Source organism: Thamnophis sirtalis, unplaced genomic scaffold (assembly GCF_051295495.1).
Source record: "Thamnophis sirtalis isolate CommonGarterSnake01/CBP01778 unplaced genomic scaffold, rThaSir2_p1.2 scaffold_2, whole genome shotgun sequence".
Classification (NCBI taxonomy): Eukaryota; Metazoa; Chordata; class Lepidosauria; order Squamata; family Natricidae; genus Thamnophis; species Thamnophis sirtalis.
This window is the reverse complement of record NW_028261382.1, coordinates 75185261-75204203: the sequence shown is the minus strand read 5'-3', so window position 1 is coordinate 75204203 and position 18943 is coordinate 75185261. Positions and strand designations below refer to the sequence as shown.

Genomic DNA, 18943 nt, shown 5'->3' with positions numbered 1-18943 from the left:
GATTTTCCTGGAGTTTGCCTGCAATTCCTTACTCTGACTGTTGCTTCCCAATAAGATAATCTCTCTGCTTCTTTCTTTTTGTCTTCTCCAGGGTAATGATGAGGAGTCTGTGGATAAGAACAAGTGCTGTACGCTCTGTAACATGTCATTTACCTCAGCGGTGGTGGCTGAGTCACACTATCAAGGGAAAATCCATGCCAAAAGATTAAAACTCTTGCTAGGAGTGCAGCCGACTTTAAAAGCCACCGGTAAGCCCAACGATGATGGTAAGAAATTGTCTATAGCTGCCAAATGTTGGAAATGTAATCAGACACCAGGTACTTATTATTGTTCTGACCTAGGCTTCCTGATAAAGCATAAAGCACATGCTTAGCCCCCAAAACTCTCTTATTTCAACGGCTGTGAATTATGGTCATTCAAAGCCTGTAATGATTCATAAACAGTCTGTGAAGAATCCGACAGAAGTCTTCCACAGTCTTTCAGGGTAATGCTGATAAGCACCCATCTTTCTCTCCCTTGAAACGCTGCCAGAGACCTAATGACCAATTAGTTTTGCAAAGCCAGAGAGGAAAGAGTTTCCTGGAGAGGAATTCACTGCACAGAGCACAGGTAGAGACTCTGGAGCACAGAGTCAAGTAGAGCATCTCAGAGTTTGAACCGACCAGAATGAACAAAATTGCTTCCTGAAAAGGCTCACATCCATTTGCTCCTCTTTTATGAGAGGGGCCAATCATCTCCAAGCCTTACTCCCAAGTCACCCCTTTTGTCTTAATTGTTCTTGCCTTCTGGCAGCTCTGCACATATGCACACTGGGAACAGGCTCCCACTCTTCTTCTGCCCCACTGACTCCAGAGGCTCCGGAAGAAGCACATAACTATCAGACGGCCGTGGCCCCCTTCTCGGCCTCTGACACAGAGCCCTCATCAGAGCTTTCCCCAGACTCCAGGACTGGCTCATATTCCTCCCCAACCTCCTCACTGTCCGACTCTGCTGCCAGCTCCACAGGCCACCAACAGACCTCAACACTTACCACATGTGATGGACTTGTATGAAATCAAGAAAATATTGGAAGAAAATGCATACTTGATTGGAAAAGATGTTTAAGCAAAATATAGATCTGAAACCAGAAATATTTTTGTTGGGGATAATGCTGGAGAGTTATAATAAAGGGACTATATATTTAGTTTTACGTGTACTGACAGCAGCAAGGATTATATTTGCACAATATTGGAAAAATGAGAACACTCCATCAGATGAGGATGTAATTCGAAAAATATTAGACTGTGCCGAGATGGATAGATTGACTTTAAAAACAAAAGACAAAGAAGACACAGAATATTACTTGACATGGAATAGATTTTATGAGTGGTTAGAGATAAGAGGTAGAAGTGAGATGAAAAAAGATTAGTGCTATCTTGAACTAAATATAAAGGTAGTTTATAATTATAAACACGCTAATATAATTAATAGAATTATGAATAAGCTAATATAAAGAAAAAACTGAACCAAAATTATTCTGTTATATTATTACTGTTGTTACCAGTATATATGTTAATATTTCATTTTGTTTTCTATTTTTCTTTTGTAAATGATATACCATGACAATACACTGTATTAAAAATGTTTAAGAATTTTTTAAAAAAGAAATTGTCTATGTGTAGACACCCCAAAAGAAGCCAATAAGATATCATTACTCTTTGTTACAACAGCTTTTTCAAAATAAGTATGCTATTCCAAATAGGATCAAAAAGTAAATCAGAGTCCAAGGCTAATAATTGCTTTAAGTTCCAATTTATTAAGAGAGCACATCTGGGAAAACCTGAATCTGAAAGCTTCTCAGTTTTCCCCACCCATTTGAAAGTTCAAAATCTTGCCTCCACACCCACAGGTCTATCACATGGTCCAATCTCCCATTGCCATGCTGACAGATCCACCCACCCAGTTCCGGTCAGGTGCAGAGGTGCAAAGACAAAGGATGACCTTGGCTTTCTAGAAAGAATTTTGTTATAGCTACATTGCATCACACTCCTACAATCCCCCTCCCATTTTCCCACAATAGAAAATGCATAGTAGAATAATATAAAGTGTGGCAGGCCAAAGATCTAAAAGAAAAGATGGCTGCAGGCTTGATACTTGTTACCCTCTGATGAAATTGTGATAATGGCCATCTACTTAGATTATTTTTAGAAGAGAATGGAGAATTTAATGGGGGGAGATCAACCTATCAACAATTCTCAGCTTTGAGGTCTCTATGCTATCATAGAATTACAGAGAGTATATTTTAAGAAACAGCTACTGGAAGAGAACTTTTGCGTTCCCATTTTCCTCCTTATGAACTAATCAATGCATCTGGTTGACCACCATATGACGCAGAATCCTGGCTTGGACAGATGTTTGTAGCCTCAGAACTCTTCCTCTGCTCATAGGAATAAGAATCTATCTGGAGAGTAATGCTGGTATGTATCTGTGATGAAAATGGATTGATTGATTGATTGATGTGAAAGGTACCATACTGGGAAACCTGGAGTAGATGCCAGCTGTGTATAGAAGGAAGTTCTTCTCCACTCAGTATTAGAACTTGGGGTCATCCATTAAAACTAAATAGGGAAAGATTTAGGACACCGTTGAAAAAGTACTTCTTTCCACAATACCAATTAGAAACTTCAATGTCATCCCTTTTAAATGGTTTTAAAAGTAGACTGGGCAGGTTCATGGAGAATCTGGCAATACATGGCTACTAGATACAGGTGGTATCTCTGAAATACTGGCTCTTGTTGTTAGTTGCAAAGTCATGTCCCACCCATTGTGACCCCAAGGACAATGTTTCTACAGGTCTTGCTGTCCTCTACCATCCTCTGGAGTCCATTGAAGCTCACACCTACTGCTTCAGTGACTCCATCCAGCCACCTCATTCTCTGTCGTTCCATTCTTCTTTTGCCCTCCATCGTTATTAGGCTCTTCAGGGAGTCCTTCCTTCTCATTAGGTGGCCAAAGGATTTGAGTTTCCTCTTCAAGATCTGGCCTTCTAAGGAGCAGTCAGGGTTGATCTCCTCTAGGACTGACCGGTTCGATCGCCTTGCAGTCCTAGGGACTCTCCAGCACCACAGTTCAAAGGCCTCCTGTCAGCCTCTACTTTGCTTGCTTGCTAACAGCTGCTGTAGTAATGGGAAGGGAGGGGGCTCATGGTATTTGGGGGAAAATACTTGGTATGAGGGAGTTATCATGAAGGGAATTTGGTTCGCACCATCTTTTACGCGTCCTGATGGCCCATGTTTGGGCTTGGTCAAGGTCAACCGTTTCTGCATTCCAGCTGAATGAGGCCACTTGAAGTTGCACCCCACATGATACCTTTGGGAGTTGCAGATTGGACTTTGGGTTGGGGTAACTGGGGGGAGGGTCTTGATATGTGTTCTGACCCCGCTCTTCCTACACCAAAGCACGCCGAGGCAAAGATACTTCAAGGATTTATTAACACACAGACTAGATCTTGGCAGCAATCCAGCACAGACTAGACGTTGGCAGCAATCTAGTACAGACTAACCTTGGCAACAATCCAGCCTGCGAAGCTAGCCACGATAGCTTCTCCAGCTCTAGTAAATACGTTGATTCCTGTGACGAGCGTGTGGAAAGTCATTCCTTTTATAGTCTTGAGAGGAGCCTAATTACCACCAGCTGAGTTCAGTTATCTCCTGTAACTGCGTAACTGTTCTTTACGCCTATTAGCCCTCCATTGCCGGGCATCCAGGACCAACTCCCTTGTCTCCTCCCCACTGTTCCAATGCATGACATTAGGATCACACTCCCTTGTCTCCTCCCCGTTGCTCCAAGGCTCAGGTGCCTCCTGGTGGCCAACCAGCCTCTCTGCGCCCTGCTCGGAGTCGGAACCCTGTCCAGGGTCCTCCACATCCTCCAGGGCCGACTCACAGGGCCCCTCACTGTCGGAGTTTGGTGGCAGCTCCAAAGGCTCCTACTGTGCCACAACAGATATGTATGCGTTCACACTTTTTTGCTTCAAATCTTGGTTCACTTTAGCTTTTTCATTTCATGCCCAGTAAAAATACCTTTATCTCTACTCAAATGGAATTGGGGGTTTTCTTTTTGGGATACTGAATGAGGCATGCCTGACACATCCATTCTTTGGTGCTCAGCCTTCCTTATGGTCCAACCTTCACAGCCATCCATTGCAACTGAGAAAACCATAGCCTTGACTATACCCACTTTTGTTGGCAGGGGGATGTCTCTGCTTTTTAGTCTGCTGTCTAGATTTGCCATCGCTTTCCTCCCCAGGAGCAAGCTTCTTTTAATTTCTTGGCTGCAGTCCCCATCTGCGGTGATCTTGGAGCCCAGAAAAATAAAACCTGTCACTACCTCCATGGCTCTTAGGGAAACAACCATGGAAGGGGGAAAATCACCCTCCCATCCATATGTGCAGTTTTCCTGGTTGATTTGACAAAGAACACTGGTTTAGTTAGTCATCAGCTGGGACTTGTCTAAAATTCTTAGGTACACCTCCAAGCATTACTGGGTTGTTTGTAGATAATGAGAAATGTAGTCGGGCAGATTTTGGGGGCAAGAAAACGAGGACAGCTGATCTATATAATCATCCATCGGGTTTTTTCATTCCAAAAGTAACTCCCATTTGTTTCAAATGTGCTTGTAAATGTGACACTGCTTCCTCTGGCGATGCGTAACCAGTTCTGGAATTGCCTTTAGCTCAGTGAATGCATTTCTATATTCTTCCAGCAGCCCACAGAGTAAAATATCATTTTGTTTTTAACTTTTAACAGAGATGTTAGGGGAAGGAGAGAGAAATTCTTCTTCTTCTTCTTTTTTCATTAAAGTTTTTTATTTTTTCATTGTCATATATAATCACATGGATACTAATACATAACCAACATCATATTGTATTATTAAATGTTTACATCAATTCATCTTACCAACAACCCCCAAAAACTAATTATTGGCTCTTCTGCTTTCCATACACCTTATTTGTACTTTATCACTTCCTACTCCCTCTCTCCTCCCCTTTCCTACCTCCTTTCTTCCCTCTGTTATCCTTCCTTCCTCTACTTCCTCTTCCTCTCCTCCTCTCTCCCCTTTCCACTCTTCCTTTCTCTCCACCTCTTCCCCCCCTTGCCCTCTCTCCTATCTCTCTCTCCTCCCCTTACCTTACCTTTCTCCTCTCCACTCTTCATCTCGTTTACTTGGTGTATTTCAGCTTCTGAGCGAGCTCCATTTTATGTTGATAGTATTTATAATTCCTTTTTGAGATACATATTTAATTTTTCTCCTCCTTTTTAGTAAAAAAATCCAATATAACAGAAAAGTATCTATCTATCTATCTATCTATCTATCTATCTATCTATCTATCTATCTATCGAGAGGGAGAGAGAGAGTCATTGTGCTTTTAACCTCTCCCCCCCCCCAGTCTAATTTTGGTTGAGATGTAGACCTGGTTGCAATTCCCAGCTATTCTCATCATTATCTTTAATGATTTAAATTCTTCTTAAGGAGAATCTTTTTGGTTGGCTGGACTCTTGAATTTTGTCTGGTATTTTGGCTTCCTCCTCTTCCTCTATTAGAGACTATACAGCTGCCATTAATTTTCACATTTAAGAAGTCAAATGTCAGTAGCAGATAATTTAACCATTGGAATGTCAACTGCAAAACTCTCTGCAAAGTTCTTACATGAATGGAAGCTACATTTTTCCAATGTGGCGCTCAAAAGCCCAAACAGAAGAAGAATAAAAGAACAAGCAGAAGCGGCAATAAAGTACACTGCATTTTACATTTGCATTTCATACTTCTAAGGGGGAAAAAAGTGTTTATTACAATCGACCTGAGACTAGCACTGTAAACATAGTTTGTTCATTCAGTGGTGGGTTTCACATTTTGTTACCATTGGTTTGCCCCGCGCATGCCCACTCGCTTCATTCATGCCTTCCGCACATGCACTTTGCTCACGTGCCCTCCTTCTGCACATGTGCCCAGCCTCAAAACATGCTTAAACAAGATGGCATAGAGCCAGTGCGGGTGGACGGGTGGATTGCGATTTCCACTAGCAGTTTGGGCGAACCGGTTCGAACCGGCTGAATGCTACTTCTGTGTTCATTCTCCCTCCTTTGTGTTACAGTTGTAAATCTGGACTCCCATTTTGGGTAACTAAAAATAGTTATCTGGGTGTGGTAGTTCAGGATAGAAATCCCTCATCATTAGCATCTTGGCTAGGATTGATGATGAGTGGTGCTAAGATATCCACTGTGGTGGAATGCTGTATGGATGCCCAGAAGAGAGAAAAATTGCATTCCAGAGGAGCAAGAGATAACGGTTCAGAAAATTTGTATGGGAAAAAGAGTGTTAAGATGGCTAACCCTAACCCTAACCTTAATCCTAAAGTACATGTTTTAGGGTGTGGATTCTCTGCTTGAGTTTGGCAAGATTCTGTCTATAGGTCAGAAACAATTTAAAAAATGGTGTCAGGGTTCCAAATAATATCCAAAATTAAATCAGAGTCCAAGGCAAAGTATTGCTCAAAGTTCCAATTTATTAAGAGAGCCATGTTGGCACATCTGGGAAAACCCAAATCTGAAAGCTTTCCGGTTTTCTTCACCCAGTTGAAAGTTCAAGGTCTTGCCCCCACACCCACAAGTCCATCCCATGGCCCAATCTTCCACTGCCATGCTGGCAGTTCCACCCATCCAGTTCCGGTCAGATGCAGAGGTGTACAGACAAAGGATGACCTTGGATTCTAGAAAGGAATTTTATTTTGACAACATCACATTCTACTCCTTACTTTTCCCCCTCCCAATTCCCCACTAATGAAAAAGCATAGTAGAATAGAATATTAGTGTGTCAAGCCAAAGATCCCAAAAGGAACCAGCTGCAGGCCTGACAACTGCTTACAACCACCTCAACATGTCTTTGATTGATGTTGGGCTCCCAAAACAAAGAAAGATATGTTGACACCCTTCTGAGGGTTTCTTTCATTCAATGTTCCTCATTTATAGAAGGAAATCTTGCCAAACTAAACCTGTCTACTTGTACCATAAAACATATATTTGGGAAATTACTAGAGAAGAGACATCTTAACTCTCTTTCTCCCATACGGACAATCTAAACCACACCGTGTTTTGTTCCTCTGGAATTCAATCTCTCCCTCTTGGGAATCCAGACACATTGTTCTGACCCAGCTCCCCAAACATGAAAAACCCTCTGAAGTTATCTCAATGATTCCTTTATTAGGAGTGCCAACAGCCTCAGCAAAAAGTTTCTCTTTCAACACAGGCTAATAAGTCTGGCTGGCTAGAAAATATAATAGTTTTCTGCCACATCTATTCATCTCTGCCCCCTGCCTTTTATCCTCAGAGCTAGGATAAGGCTTTGTTGGAGTGGTGGCTATTCAATCTGAAGGACTGGCCCATAGATTTCCACTGCTCTCCTCTCCTCTGCCTTCTGTGCATCCACACATCAGGCACTGGGCCCAGCTGTTCCTCCTCTTCCTCATCAGCCACCTCCAGACCTGGGGGCTGTTGACTCTCCATCTTATCGCTGATGGACGACCCAGGCTCTGCGTCTCTCTCTCTCTCTCTCTCTCTCTCTCTCTCTCTCTCTCTCTCTCTCTCTCTCTCTCTCTGTCTCTGTCTCTCTGTCTCTCCATTCCCTGCCTCCCCTGACTGCACGTCCTTGCTAGTTGTATATTAATGTGTAAAAGGAAAATGTTGACTCTGGAATGTGTTTATCTTCTAGTGAGCTAGGAAGAGTTGGAAGCCAATGTCTCCTTTTCTTTCTTTTTCTCTTTCCCCTGTGTTCCACAGCCCCCTTTTCCCTTCCCTTTCCTCCCCTTAACTTCTTTCTTTCTTTCTTTCTTTCTTTCTTCCTTCCTTCCTTCCTTTCTTTTTTTCTTTCTTTCTTTTTTGGTATATTATACTTTACTAGCTGATAACCCAATGCTGCCCAGGTATTTATTTATCCCAACCCACCTTCCATGAACATCTCTGCAATTTCTAATGTTGGATTTCCTCCCTTACCAGAGGAAGTCCCCTTGTAGAGTACTGTGAAGCCATTACCATGGCAACTCCACAGTGTTGTACAGTAGAATCCATTTTAAGGCCCAACAGGCTGTATCTTAACAAAACACAGACCTTGAAGGATGTTAGGAGTGTCTTACCCCCACAGTATTTGTTTCCAGAGAGTAAGTTATCTGTGTACCAAGTTTGGTTGAAATTGCTCAAGGTGTTCCAGAGGTATGTATGTATTATACATACATACATACACACACCTACACACAACCAGGGGTATGAGAGGCAGCATACTGCTTCCCTTTTCTATTGACTCACTCTGGGAGCCATCTAGGCAGAAAGCCATTTTTTATGTTGCCTTGTTACATTTGTGTTGCATTTGTGCCTTATTTATTTATCAGCACAAATACAACATATCCAGGATAGATAGATAGATAGATAGATAGATAGATAGATAGATAGATAGATAGATAGATAGATAGATAGATAGATAGATAGATAGATAGATAGATAGATATAGAGATAGATACAGATATAGATATAGATAGATAATAAAATAAACATTTAAACATTAAAAAAAGAACTACAGTGCTCAATTAAGGTAGGTCTGTAGAATGAATCAAAGACTTCATTTCTGGAAGGGGAATCTGCCTTGAAGCCCCTTCCTGCGAGTTTTCCCAAATGGAGATTGTTGATGTGGTCGAAAGTAGTAAAAATAAATGAGAAGTGCTGTATTAACTCCATTCATTTAATTGGATTTTTATTCCACATAATTAAAATCTAATTTTTTTGGGGGGGGGGGTTTCAAATGTGCAAGACGATATCGACTTTTTAGGAAACACATGGGTGTGTGTGGGAAGGGCTTGGCATTTCTACTTGGTTGCAGAATAGACTGAAATATTTTGGAAATGAATGGAACCCTTATCTTTCTTTTTTTCCCCCCTCAAAAGCAGCTTAACTTGTCTGGGAGGCAATTTTATTCAAGCTGGGAAAATGCTTCTAATGTTAATTAACGAGTTAGAAAAATTCAGTGATGAAATTTTCAGTCATTTCAACTAAATGCTTCTTCTCTCACTCTGGCCCCAAATCCTTGCCTTGTGACACCAGGGGTAACTCAACAGGATGCTTGCATGTCAGCGGTGGGTTCCTACTGGTTCAGCCGAACAGTAGTGATTTGGCGGCCTGAGCTCTGGCACTGTCAGTGCCCCAGGCCTGCCACGCCCATGAATGGGTTCTCCCAGTGTCACCATTGGAGCTGCCATCTTATTTTTTGCTTCTGCGCATGCACAGAGTAATTTTAGTTGTACTGCACACGTTTGCGCAGTGTCTCAGGTTTCCGAATGATGCCCTAATTAATTCATGAGCCTCGAGCCATTTTGGCAATACCCCATTGCAGTCAGATTTGAGCCTCATTTGAATTATGGCCGAACTTTACCCCGTTCCTTCCCTCCATTCAGTCTGTGTCATAAATCACATTCCCCAATGAGGTGCACACCTCACAAGCCTGCTGTGATAATCTGAGATCCTACTCTAGCCAAAGTTATATGGGGAATACACCCTCCCTTTCCTCACCATGGCAACTTGATAAAACACATGTCAATGCTATATGCGTTGACACAGTGCACATCAAGCACACATGCGCACACACAAGCAAACTGCCAGTAGTGCCGGCCAGAACCTACCCCTGTTGCAGTCAGACAATAGGCTGACTCTGTAAATTGCTTAGAAAGGGATGTGAAGCACTGTGAAGCAGTATATAAGTCTAAGTGCTATTGTTATATTATCTTCCTTTCTTCCTTCCTTCACTCCTTCCCCCCCTCTCAGTGGTTAGAATGCAGTATTGCAGACTAATTCTGTCAATTCTCATCAGGCTCAAGGTTGACACAGCTTCCCATCCTTCTGAGGTGGGTAAAATGAGGACCCAGATTGTTGGGGACAAGAGACTGACTCTGTAAACTGCTTAGAGAGGGCTGCAATACATTGTGAAGTGGTATATGTGCTAATGTTATTGTCCTCCCTCCCTCCCTTCCTTCCTTCCTTCCTTCCTTCCTTCCATGGTGCACAGTGGTATACAAGTCTAAGGGCTATGGCTGTTGCTAATTTTTAGTTTAGGAAAAATCACATGCAATGCACCAGCCTAGTCTGTTATTTTATTGCTGCTTTCACCACTGCTCTCACCACCTCACATTCAACACTCACATATTTATCCATCTCTTATTGGGGGCTAGGGATGTGAAGAATCTTTGTCCCAATGGGACAAAAAAAGCACATGAAATGGAAGAAGGAGGACACATAACAGCAGAGTTGGAAGCAACCTTGGAGATCTTCTAGTCCAACCCCCTACTCAAGCAGGAAACCCTACACCATTCTGGACAAATAGCTGTCCCAGGAATGCAGTATTTCAAGTGTGGCCTTACCAAGGCATTATAAAATAGTATTAAAACTTCACGTGATTCAGTAAATCCTCAAAGCACCAAATCTCTCCAAGGTGGCAGGAAAAAAAGCAGTTGAGTAGGTGAATTTCAGTCATTACTTTTATGTCAGCATCCAACCAACATAAATTCCAAAGTTGCTACCAGCTAAACCAATCATCCTCTAGCTCTACTTCTCCCCAGGGAGCTGAACAACCTATAAACAAAGAGAGCCTCAAGGAGGAAATCTCTTGCTTTATAGCCCAAAGCCCTCCTCCACAACATGTCCAAGAGGCTCTCTGGCAATTCCTTCCTGCACTTTTCAGCCTTAGATGAGTTTTTTAATCCACAAGGTACCCAACTGCACAAGGCTATTAAAAATAATTGGTGGCATCAGAAAAGAGGGAAATGGGATTATTTATTTCCTTTAAACTTTCACATCTCTGTGTTGTACTTTCTTTGTTATTTTCTTGCTTTCTTGCTTTCTATCTGTACTTAATTTATCTTATCATTTATTTCTATTTGTCTATTTCCTTCCTTCCTTCTTCCTTTCTCTTTCCTTTCTTCTCTTCTCCTCTCCTGCCCTCCCCTTCCTTCTTATTTGCATCTTCTCTCCCTTCCTCCCCCCTCTCTTTCTTTCTCTTTCCTTTCCTCTTCTCTCATCCCCTCCGCTCTCCTCCTTTCCCCTCTCCTTCCCTATCATCCCCACCCTTCGTTATTTGCATCTTTTCCTTCCCCCCCTCTCTCTTTCTTTCTTTCTCTTTCTTTCTTCTCTTCCCCTCTCTTTATTTGCGTCTTCTCTCCCCCCTCTCTCCCTCTCTTTTCATATCTCCCTCTCTCCCTCTCTCTTTGTTTTTTTTCTCCTTGTAAATCTTGAGGAGTACCTGCAGTGACCAGGAAGGAATGAAAAACAGCTGATACGAATTCTGCAAAGCCCTCCTCTATTATATACTCAGCCCATCTAAAAACGATTCTCATCTTTTAAAGATCAGTCATGTGGGACAAAACTAGAGATCCTTGTAGATAAATAAATGTTTCTTCCCAGGGGCTTTGATTTGGGTATAGATCCATGAAAGACAGAGTCTATGTGATACAGTCGTGATGGTCCTGGATATGGACTACACAACCAGGACCACTACAGAGATCCACTACAGAGATCCAAGTTTAAGTCTGACCTCATAAAGAGGTGACTTTGGGATCCAATTTGGGTGCTTGGTAAGGTTCTACATTTAGGCAAGAAAAATAAAAATGCACAGGTACAGTATAGATCAGTGATACAATACAATAGCAGAGTTGGAAGGAAACCCTATACCATTTCAGACAAATGCTATCCAACACCTTCTTAAAAACTTCCAGTGTTGGGGCATTCACAACTTCTGGAGGCAAACTGTTCCACTGATTAATTGTTCTAACTATCAGGAAATTTCTCCTCAGTCCTAAGTTGCTTCGCTCCTTGTTTAGTTTCCACCCATTGCTTCTTGTTCTACACTCAGGTGCCCTAGAGAATAACTTGACTCCCTCTTCTTTGTGGCAACCCCTGAGATATTGGAAGACTGCTATCATGTCTCCCCTAGTCCTTCTTTTCATTAAACTAGACATACCCAGTGTCAGCCTCTGCTTCGCTGCTGTTTTTCGGCTGCCATTGAAACAGGGAGGGTGGGCATGGTACTTGGGAGGGGAATCATTATGTACTGGAGGGTTGTTATTAGGAGCTGTCCTGACTATCTATCTGCACATGTGGAAGAAGAGAGTTTCCCGCCAAGGCCAACTGTCCAGTTGGGTGAATTATTATTGTACTATGAAATGGGGTGCCAAGGGGAGGGGATTGAATTATACATGATATCTATTGCTTTCGCGCCAATTTACTCAGACTCAGCTTTGCTTTGCTACTCATCGTTTGTAATTAGTAAAAGTACACTTAATTCTAAGCATGGAGTTGAGTGGTTTCTTCCTTGATTATTAAATGAAGGAGCACCTGACATCCAGTTCCTGCAACCGTTTTCATATGTTTTAGCCTCCAGTCCCCTAATCCTCTTTGTTGCTCTTCTCTGCACTCTTTCTAGAGTCTCCACATCTTTTCTTCATTGTGGTGACCAAAACTTAATGCAGGATTCCAAGTGTGGCCTTACCAAGGCATTATAAAGTGGTATTAACACTTCACGTGATCTTGATTCTATCCCTCTGTTTATGTAGCCTAGAACTATATTGGCTTTTTTGGCAGCTGCTGCACATGGCTGACTCCTATTTAAATGGTTCTCCACTAGGACTCCAAGATCCCTCTCACAGTTACTACTATTGAGCAAGGTACCACCTATACTGTACCTGTGCATTTTCCTTTTTTTGCCTAAATGTAGAACCCTACTCTTTTCACCATTGAATTTCATTTTGTTAGATAGCACCCAATGTTCACGTTTGTCAAGATCCTTCTGTATCTTAAGCTAACCTGTGCCAAAATTACTTGTGCATGCACTATCGTGTGTCTACCCACCTGTGCATGCATGCACAATCCCCCCACACCTGTGCATGCGTACATGACCCCCCAACATGCATGCACATGGCCCCCACCCCATGCAGGAGGATAGTTTTCACCTTACCCAGGCTCTGGAGGCTTTCCTGAAGCCTGGGGAGGGCAAAAACAGCCTCCCCTGACCCAGCGAAAGGCCAGAAATCAGCTGGCTGGTGCACGCATGCATTCCAGAGCTGAGGGCTGCCGTGCTGGCAAATATGGCTCCATGTGTCACCTGCGGCACGCATGGGTATAGGTGGTACGTGGCTTAATAATAGTAACTGTGAGAGAGATCTTGGAGTCCAGCTGCTCTTTCACAGGTTCCGGTGCTCCAGTGCACACACAGACACTCCAGGTTCGGCACTTGGTGCCAAAAAGGTTAACCATCACTGGCTTATCTCGTTGGTGCATTTTCCAGCAGAAGAGGGTAGGAAAATGTGCATCCACAGCGTGACGGCCCACCCCTAACCTAGATTGTCAGACTTGAGAAGGAATTTATCACAGGTTTCTATGGAAATTGAGCTGCCAAAACAGACTCCATTATGCAAATGACACATTGAAGAAAGTCTGCAGATGTCAGCCCCACTGAGTGGAGCAGACGAGAAACCCAACTCCACAGGTAGCCTGAAAACTACTCCTGTCAACATTGGCTATAATAAGAGAATTTTGCAAGTCTGATTGTTCCATATGCCTCTCTTGCTTCTTAGACCCGAAGTATCTCTGTTTTCGGCCGGACATTGACTACAAATATTCAAGAACCGTGTCTGCGAATGAATGATTTTGAAATTTGAGTGCCTAGAGACATTAGAGCAGTGTTTCTCAACCTTGGCAACTTGAAGATGTCCGGACTTCAACTCCCAGAATTCCCCAGCCAGCATTCGCTGGCTGGGGAATTCTGGGAGTTGAAGTCCGGACATCTTCAAGTTGCCAAGGTTGAGAAACACTGCATTAGAACAAAAATTGGTGGTTTTTTTTCATTCCAAAAACCCTCCCTGTAGAACCTCAAGTACCCCAGAAGCCTTCAGATTTATTGGGGAAAGTGTGTTAGTCATTTGAGGATGCGGTATATATACCACCCATATTTTAGGAAAGTTGACATATGAAAAACAGGTTTTTAAATCTCTTTTTAAGAAGATAAATCCATGTTCCCCTTATCCAAATCTACATGTTTCACAACTTGATGGAGATGTAGCTTTATAAAGGGGAGGGGGAAATCCTCCGTTTTGGTGAAGTCTGCACATGGCATGCTTATGCATTGTTAGCTTAAACAAGGTTTATGAAATGAACTACTTTCTAAAGAGTTGGAAGTCCACACGTCTTAAAGGCGCCAAGTTTGAGAAACACTGGCCTAGACTATTCATTGTTGAGAAACATGAGCTGGAGGATGCTACCAAGTTAATAGCTGATCTCTAGGCTGTCCAAAAGGTGGCTCAGCGGCTAAGACACTTAGCTTGTCGATCAGAAAGGTCGGAAGTTTGATGGTTCGAATCCCTTGCACCACGTAACAGAGCGAGCTCCCGTTACTTGTCCCAGCTTCTGACAACCTAGCAGTTCAAAAGCATGTAAAAATGCAAGTAGAGAAATAGGAACCACCTTTGGTGGGAAGGTAACAGCGTTCTGTGCGCCTTTGGGGTTTAGTCCTGCCAGCCACATGACCATGGAGACGTCTTCAGACAGCGCTGACTCTTCGGCTTTGAAAAAGAGATGAACACTGCCCCCTAGAGTCAGGAATGGCTAGCACATATGTGCGAGGAGAACCTTTACTTTTACCTTTAGGCTGTCCAAGGATCTCTTTTTAGCAAATAGAGAAAATGGATGGTAAGGTTAGGTGAGCTGTTCAACTGATTTAGTCTAGTTCTTTTTTTTTCTTTTCTTTTACCGACCCTGTAATCCCTTGCATTGGGATGGAGTTGGGGTGACTGCATAGAGCTGAGCATTTACTGGCCAGATGCCCTTCCTGACACCTACAGGGAGCTTATAACAGATATTTTCTCTTTGTGCCCAGAGAAAGATCGTCTGCTACCTAGGATCAAACTCACAGTCTCCTGATTGTGAGGCAAAAGCTCCATCTTTAGGCCATCACACATAGAGATGTCTAGTTCATCTTTTACTGTTCTGTATTTATTTGCAGCTCCGTGCTGAAATGAGGGTGTTGACCAAGCTGAACCCGAGGGTGGGGTCAAATGCATCATCAGCCTCAAGTCCCTTTGTTCCCACAAGGGATCGAAGTCCAGCCCACCTTGAATTCCGTTGATTCTTATCTACTGCCAATTTGCTTTGACCGTTAATAGTTAAGATTCTTGTGGAGAATATTAGCATGCAATAAACCTGTATAAGCCTTGGTGGCACAGTGATTAGAGTGCAGTACTACAGGCTACTTCTGCTGACTGCAATTTGGCAGTTCGAATCCCACCAGGCTCAAGGTTGACTCAGATTTCCATCCTTCCAAGTTCAGTAAAATGAGGACCCAGATTGTTGAGGGCAAGACTCTGTAAACTGCTTAGAGAGGACTGTAAAGCGGTATATAAGTCTAAGTACTATTGCTATATTCATTTGAAGTGCCTGGACCGAGTGGTGGTCTGCTGGGGGTTCCCAGGGGTTCAGGAGAATCTCTAGCTAAGATTCTGTACAGTTTGGAGAACCCGCAAATCCCACTCCTGGTTGGCCCCACACATCTCACTCTGCCCCTCCCAGGAGTCCCCACATGGCCCATTTTGGATGCAGTAAGTGCAGGGCATGCACAGAAGCTCGGGGAGGGCAAAAAAATGGGCCTACGGGAAGTTCAAGAAGACCAGGAATGGGCCTGTTTCTGGCCTCCAGTGGGCCTCTGGAGCCTGGGGAGGCCATTTTCGCCCTCCCAGAGGCTCAAGGAAAGCCACTAGAGCCCAGGGAGGGCAAAAATGTCCCTTCCTGCCATGGTGCAGTAGGCTGACTAGGTCATGCCCACCATGCCCACGTCCATCCAGCAACTAGGCAGCAAACCCCTTGTTAAAATTGTTGAAGCCCACCCTTGCCTGGACTCCTGATTTCTTATGCTTGACAGAGGGTTTATTAGGTATTGATTTATTGAATTCAGTTTAGGTACTACTTGATTACAGATCAATTGAGTTAGGTAAATGCATTTTTGGTCCTTGACATCAAAATAACAGTATGAAGGCTCTGGGGTTTTGAGATCTTGCATAAGTAACGAGATGCTGACCTTCCATTTTTGTGTGATAAAACATGAAAGCAGAATCCTCTTTCTGTTGCACTTCTGGGCCCAGGTCAGGTTTAAACTATCCATATTAATGTTCTAGATGCTTATAAGCCTTATGTTGGAACATGAATTGCCTTAAGACAACTCTCTTGTTTACATCTTGAACTGTCCCTGTAAATCAAATCTCTAAGATGTTTTAGTATTCCAATATGCATCCCACAAAAAAAAATTCTGTAATTATCTATTATCACAAGTTTTTTTTTCATTGAAGTAATTACATTCATCATCTTTTAATGACCCCATAATCTCTTGGGGTGGGTGGGTGGAGTCTGGGCAACTGAATGGAGCTAGCGGAATGTTTTAATGGCCGGATGCCCTTCGTGTTGTCAATGCAAAGTTTTGTTCAGCAGATATATTCTCATTGTGCCCAGAGAGAAAAATATCTGCCTCTGGCTAGGATTGAACTCACAGCCGCCTGATTGTGAGGCGAGAGCTCCAACTCTGGGCCACGACATTACTCCATTGAACTAATTACATTCTCTCATATTAAGTATCTCCTCTGCAACTATGGAAAGAAGAATACCCACTGGCTACACAGTTCATATAGCAGAATAACAGAATTGGAAGGGACCTTGGAGGTCTTCTAGTCCAATTCCCTGCTCAGCCACGAAACCCTATAACATTTCAGACAAATGGTTGTCCAATCTCTTCTTTAAAACCTCCAATGATGGAGCACTCACAACCTCTGGAGGCAAGTTGTTCCACTGAATAATTGCTCTAACTGTTAAGAAATTACTCCTTAATTCTCAATTGGTCCTCTCCTTGATTAGTTTCCACCCATTGCTGCCTGTCCTACCCTCAGGTGCTTTGGAGAATAGCTTGACTCCCTCTTCTTTGTGGCATACATATTGTAAGTCTGCTATCATGTCACTCCTAATCATTCTTTCTATTCAGTTAGACATACCCAATTTCTGCAACCGTTCTTCATATGTTTTAGTCTCCAGTCCCCTAATTATCTCTGTTGCTCTTCTCTGCAATCTTTCTAGAATCTCAACCTCTTTTTTTATATCCTGGCACCCAAGCTATGACAATTAGATGTGTACTGGGAGCTTTATTTCTCCGTGATGGGATAGGAACCTGTGTGACTCCATTTCTGCTTGCTTTCTTTTGCAGAAACAAACCTGAGTTCTCTTAAGGAGCCACAGGTGGACAGCTCTCCAGCAGTGTCTCCACCCCATCAGAGAAGAGATTCTGACAGGTATTGCCAGCTCTGTGCAGCTTGGTTTAACAACCCAATGATGGCACAGCAACACTATGACGGAAAAAAGCACAAAAAGAACGCAGCCAGGGCTGATCTGCTAGAGCAGCTAGGGAAGACATTGGACCTAGGCGAGGTAAGAGGTAAGAGATTTTAGTCTTCTCAAATAATCATCTTCAAAGTCATTGGGTGAATGAAAGTGATGATATTCTTTGGGCGGACACCCATCCAAAAATTTAAAACCAGGAATGAATTGGCACACCTGAGCAGCCATTGAGATGACTCCTTGTGTTAATGGTGGGCTATCACCGTGCCTGTTGAGTGACCGGATCAAAATACAATATGATGTACTTTATGGATTGTCAGAATTGAATCAGCCTCATTGCATCAACCTTGCTGATTACAGCTTACAACCTTTCACCAGCTGGTAGCTCAGTACCTTGACATGAATTAGTCAATGGGCTATCTCAAACATGAGGTCTGGCCACACTAAAATACAATAAAGTGAGATAAGATACAATAAAGTTAGATAAAATAACCAAGGTATGAGATAAAATAGAATAAAATATAGTAGGCAAGATAAAAATGAAGTAAGATCAAATAGTATAAGGTAAAATTGAAGAAGAGAACTTGACTGTGTAGATTGTATGTTGATACAGATTTGTCTCTATCAAAAAAATGTAGATGAAAAGAAAACAAGCTTCATAATAGATCATCACCCCTACAGTTAATTCCAATCTGATCAAGATATTCTGTCCTCTTTGAACTGCCCTTTGAAATGAGGAGGATGAGGAGAGCACATCTTTCTCCTTCTGTCCTGGCCACTTTTTATAGAGGCATGATTGAGAGCGTTTTAACAAACTACATCCCTGTTTGTTTGGTGGCAGCAGCACCTCAGATAGAAAATCCCTACAGAGAATGATGAGGACAGTGGAGAAGATTATAGGAAGCTTGCTTCCTATCATTCAGGATACTGCTTATTAGCGCTATGTGCTTAGAGCTCAAAGCATTGTTAGGGACCCCAACACACCCACTCCATGGTCTGTTTCTGTTGCTCCCCTCTGGGATGAGGTTTCAAAGTATTTATAGTAGGACTACTAAACAATGTAACAACTTTGCTCCTTAATCCATCCGTCTTGTAATCTCGCAAGATTCATTTCTCTCGCCATGTACACCTGAATGTTGTTTCTCCATGCCATATAATGCATGTGGATAGATGCATATTTTTTAAAAAAATATTTTTGTTCGTTTATTTATTTTGCCATGTTTATGTGGTGTATATTGGAGGTGGAGACCCTTTGAGAGCTGAATGCAATGAAATTTCACTTTAATGCATGCCGATTAGTGTACCTTCAAAGTGACAATAAAGTTATTCTAAAGTGAAAAGTGTTAATAAGGATGTGCATTAAATAAAATTATGAGGACTTTGAGGTAAGATTGTAGATCTGGCTGTTGTAATATAGGTAGCCCTTGCCTTACAACTGTAACCAAGCCCAAAATTGTCTGTGGCTAAGTGAAACAGTTGTTAAGTGAGTTTTGCCCCATTTTACAACC

At 42.6% G+C, this 18943-nt stretch overlaps 1 protein-coding gene across 2 annotated transcripts in view; it reads left to right on the top strand.

Moving 5' to 3' along the window:
* Nucleotides 1–18943, top strand: part of ZMAT4 (zinc finger matrin-type 4) — a 214857-nt gene that overhangs the window by 134192 nt on the left and 61722 nt on the right. The window contains exons 4-5 of one of the 2 annotated variants that reach the window (XR_015695364.1): nucleotides 92–248; nucleotides 17305–17525. Coding sequence is in view for 1 of the 2 variants with exons in the window: in XM_087703765.1 (XP_087559891.1) it covers nucleotides 92–248; nucleotides 17305–17532 (385 nt within the window). In the remaining variant the exon portion in view is untranslated. Of the gene's footprint in view, nucleotides 1–91; nucleotides 249–17304; nucleotides 17533–18943 lie in introns of both variants that reach the window. The other variant, XM_087703765.1, reaches the window with a different exon arrangement.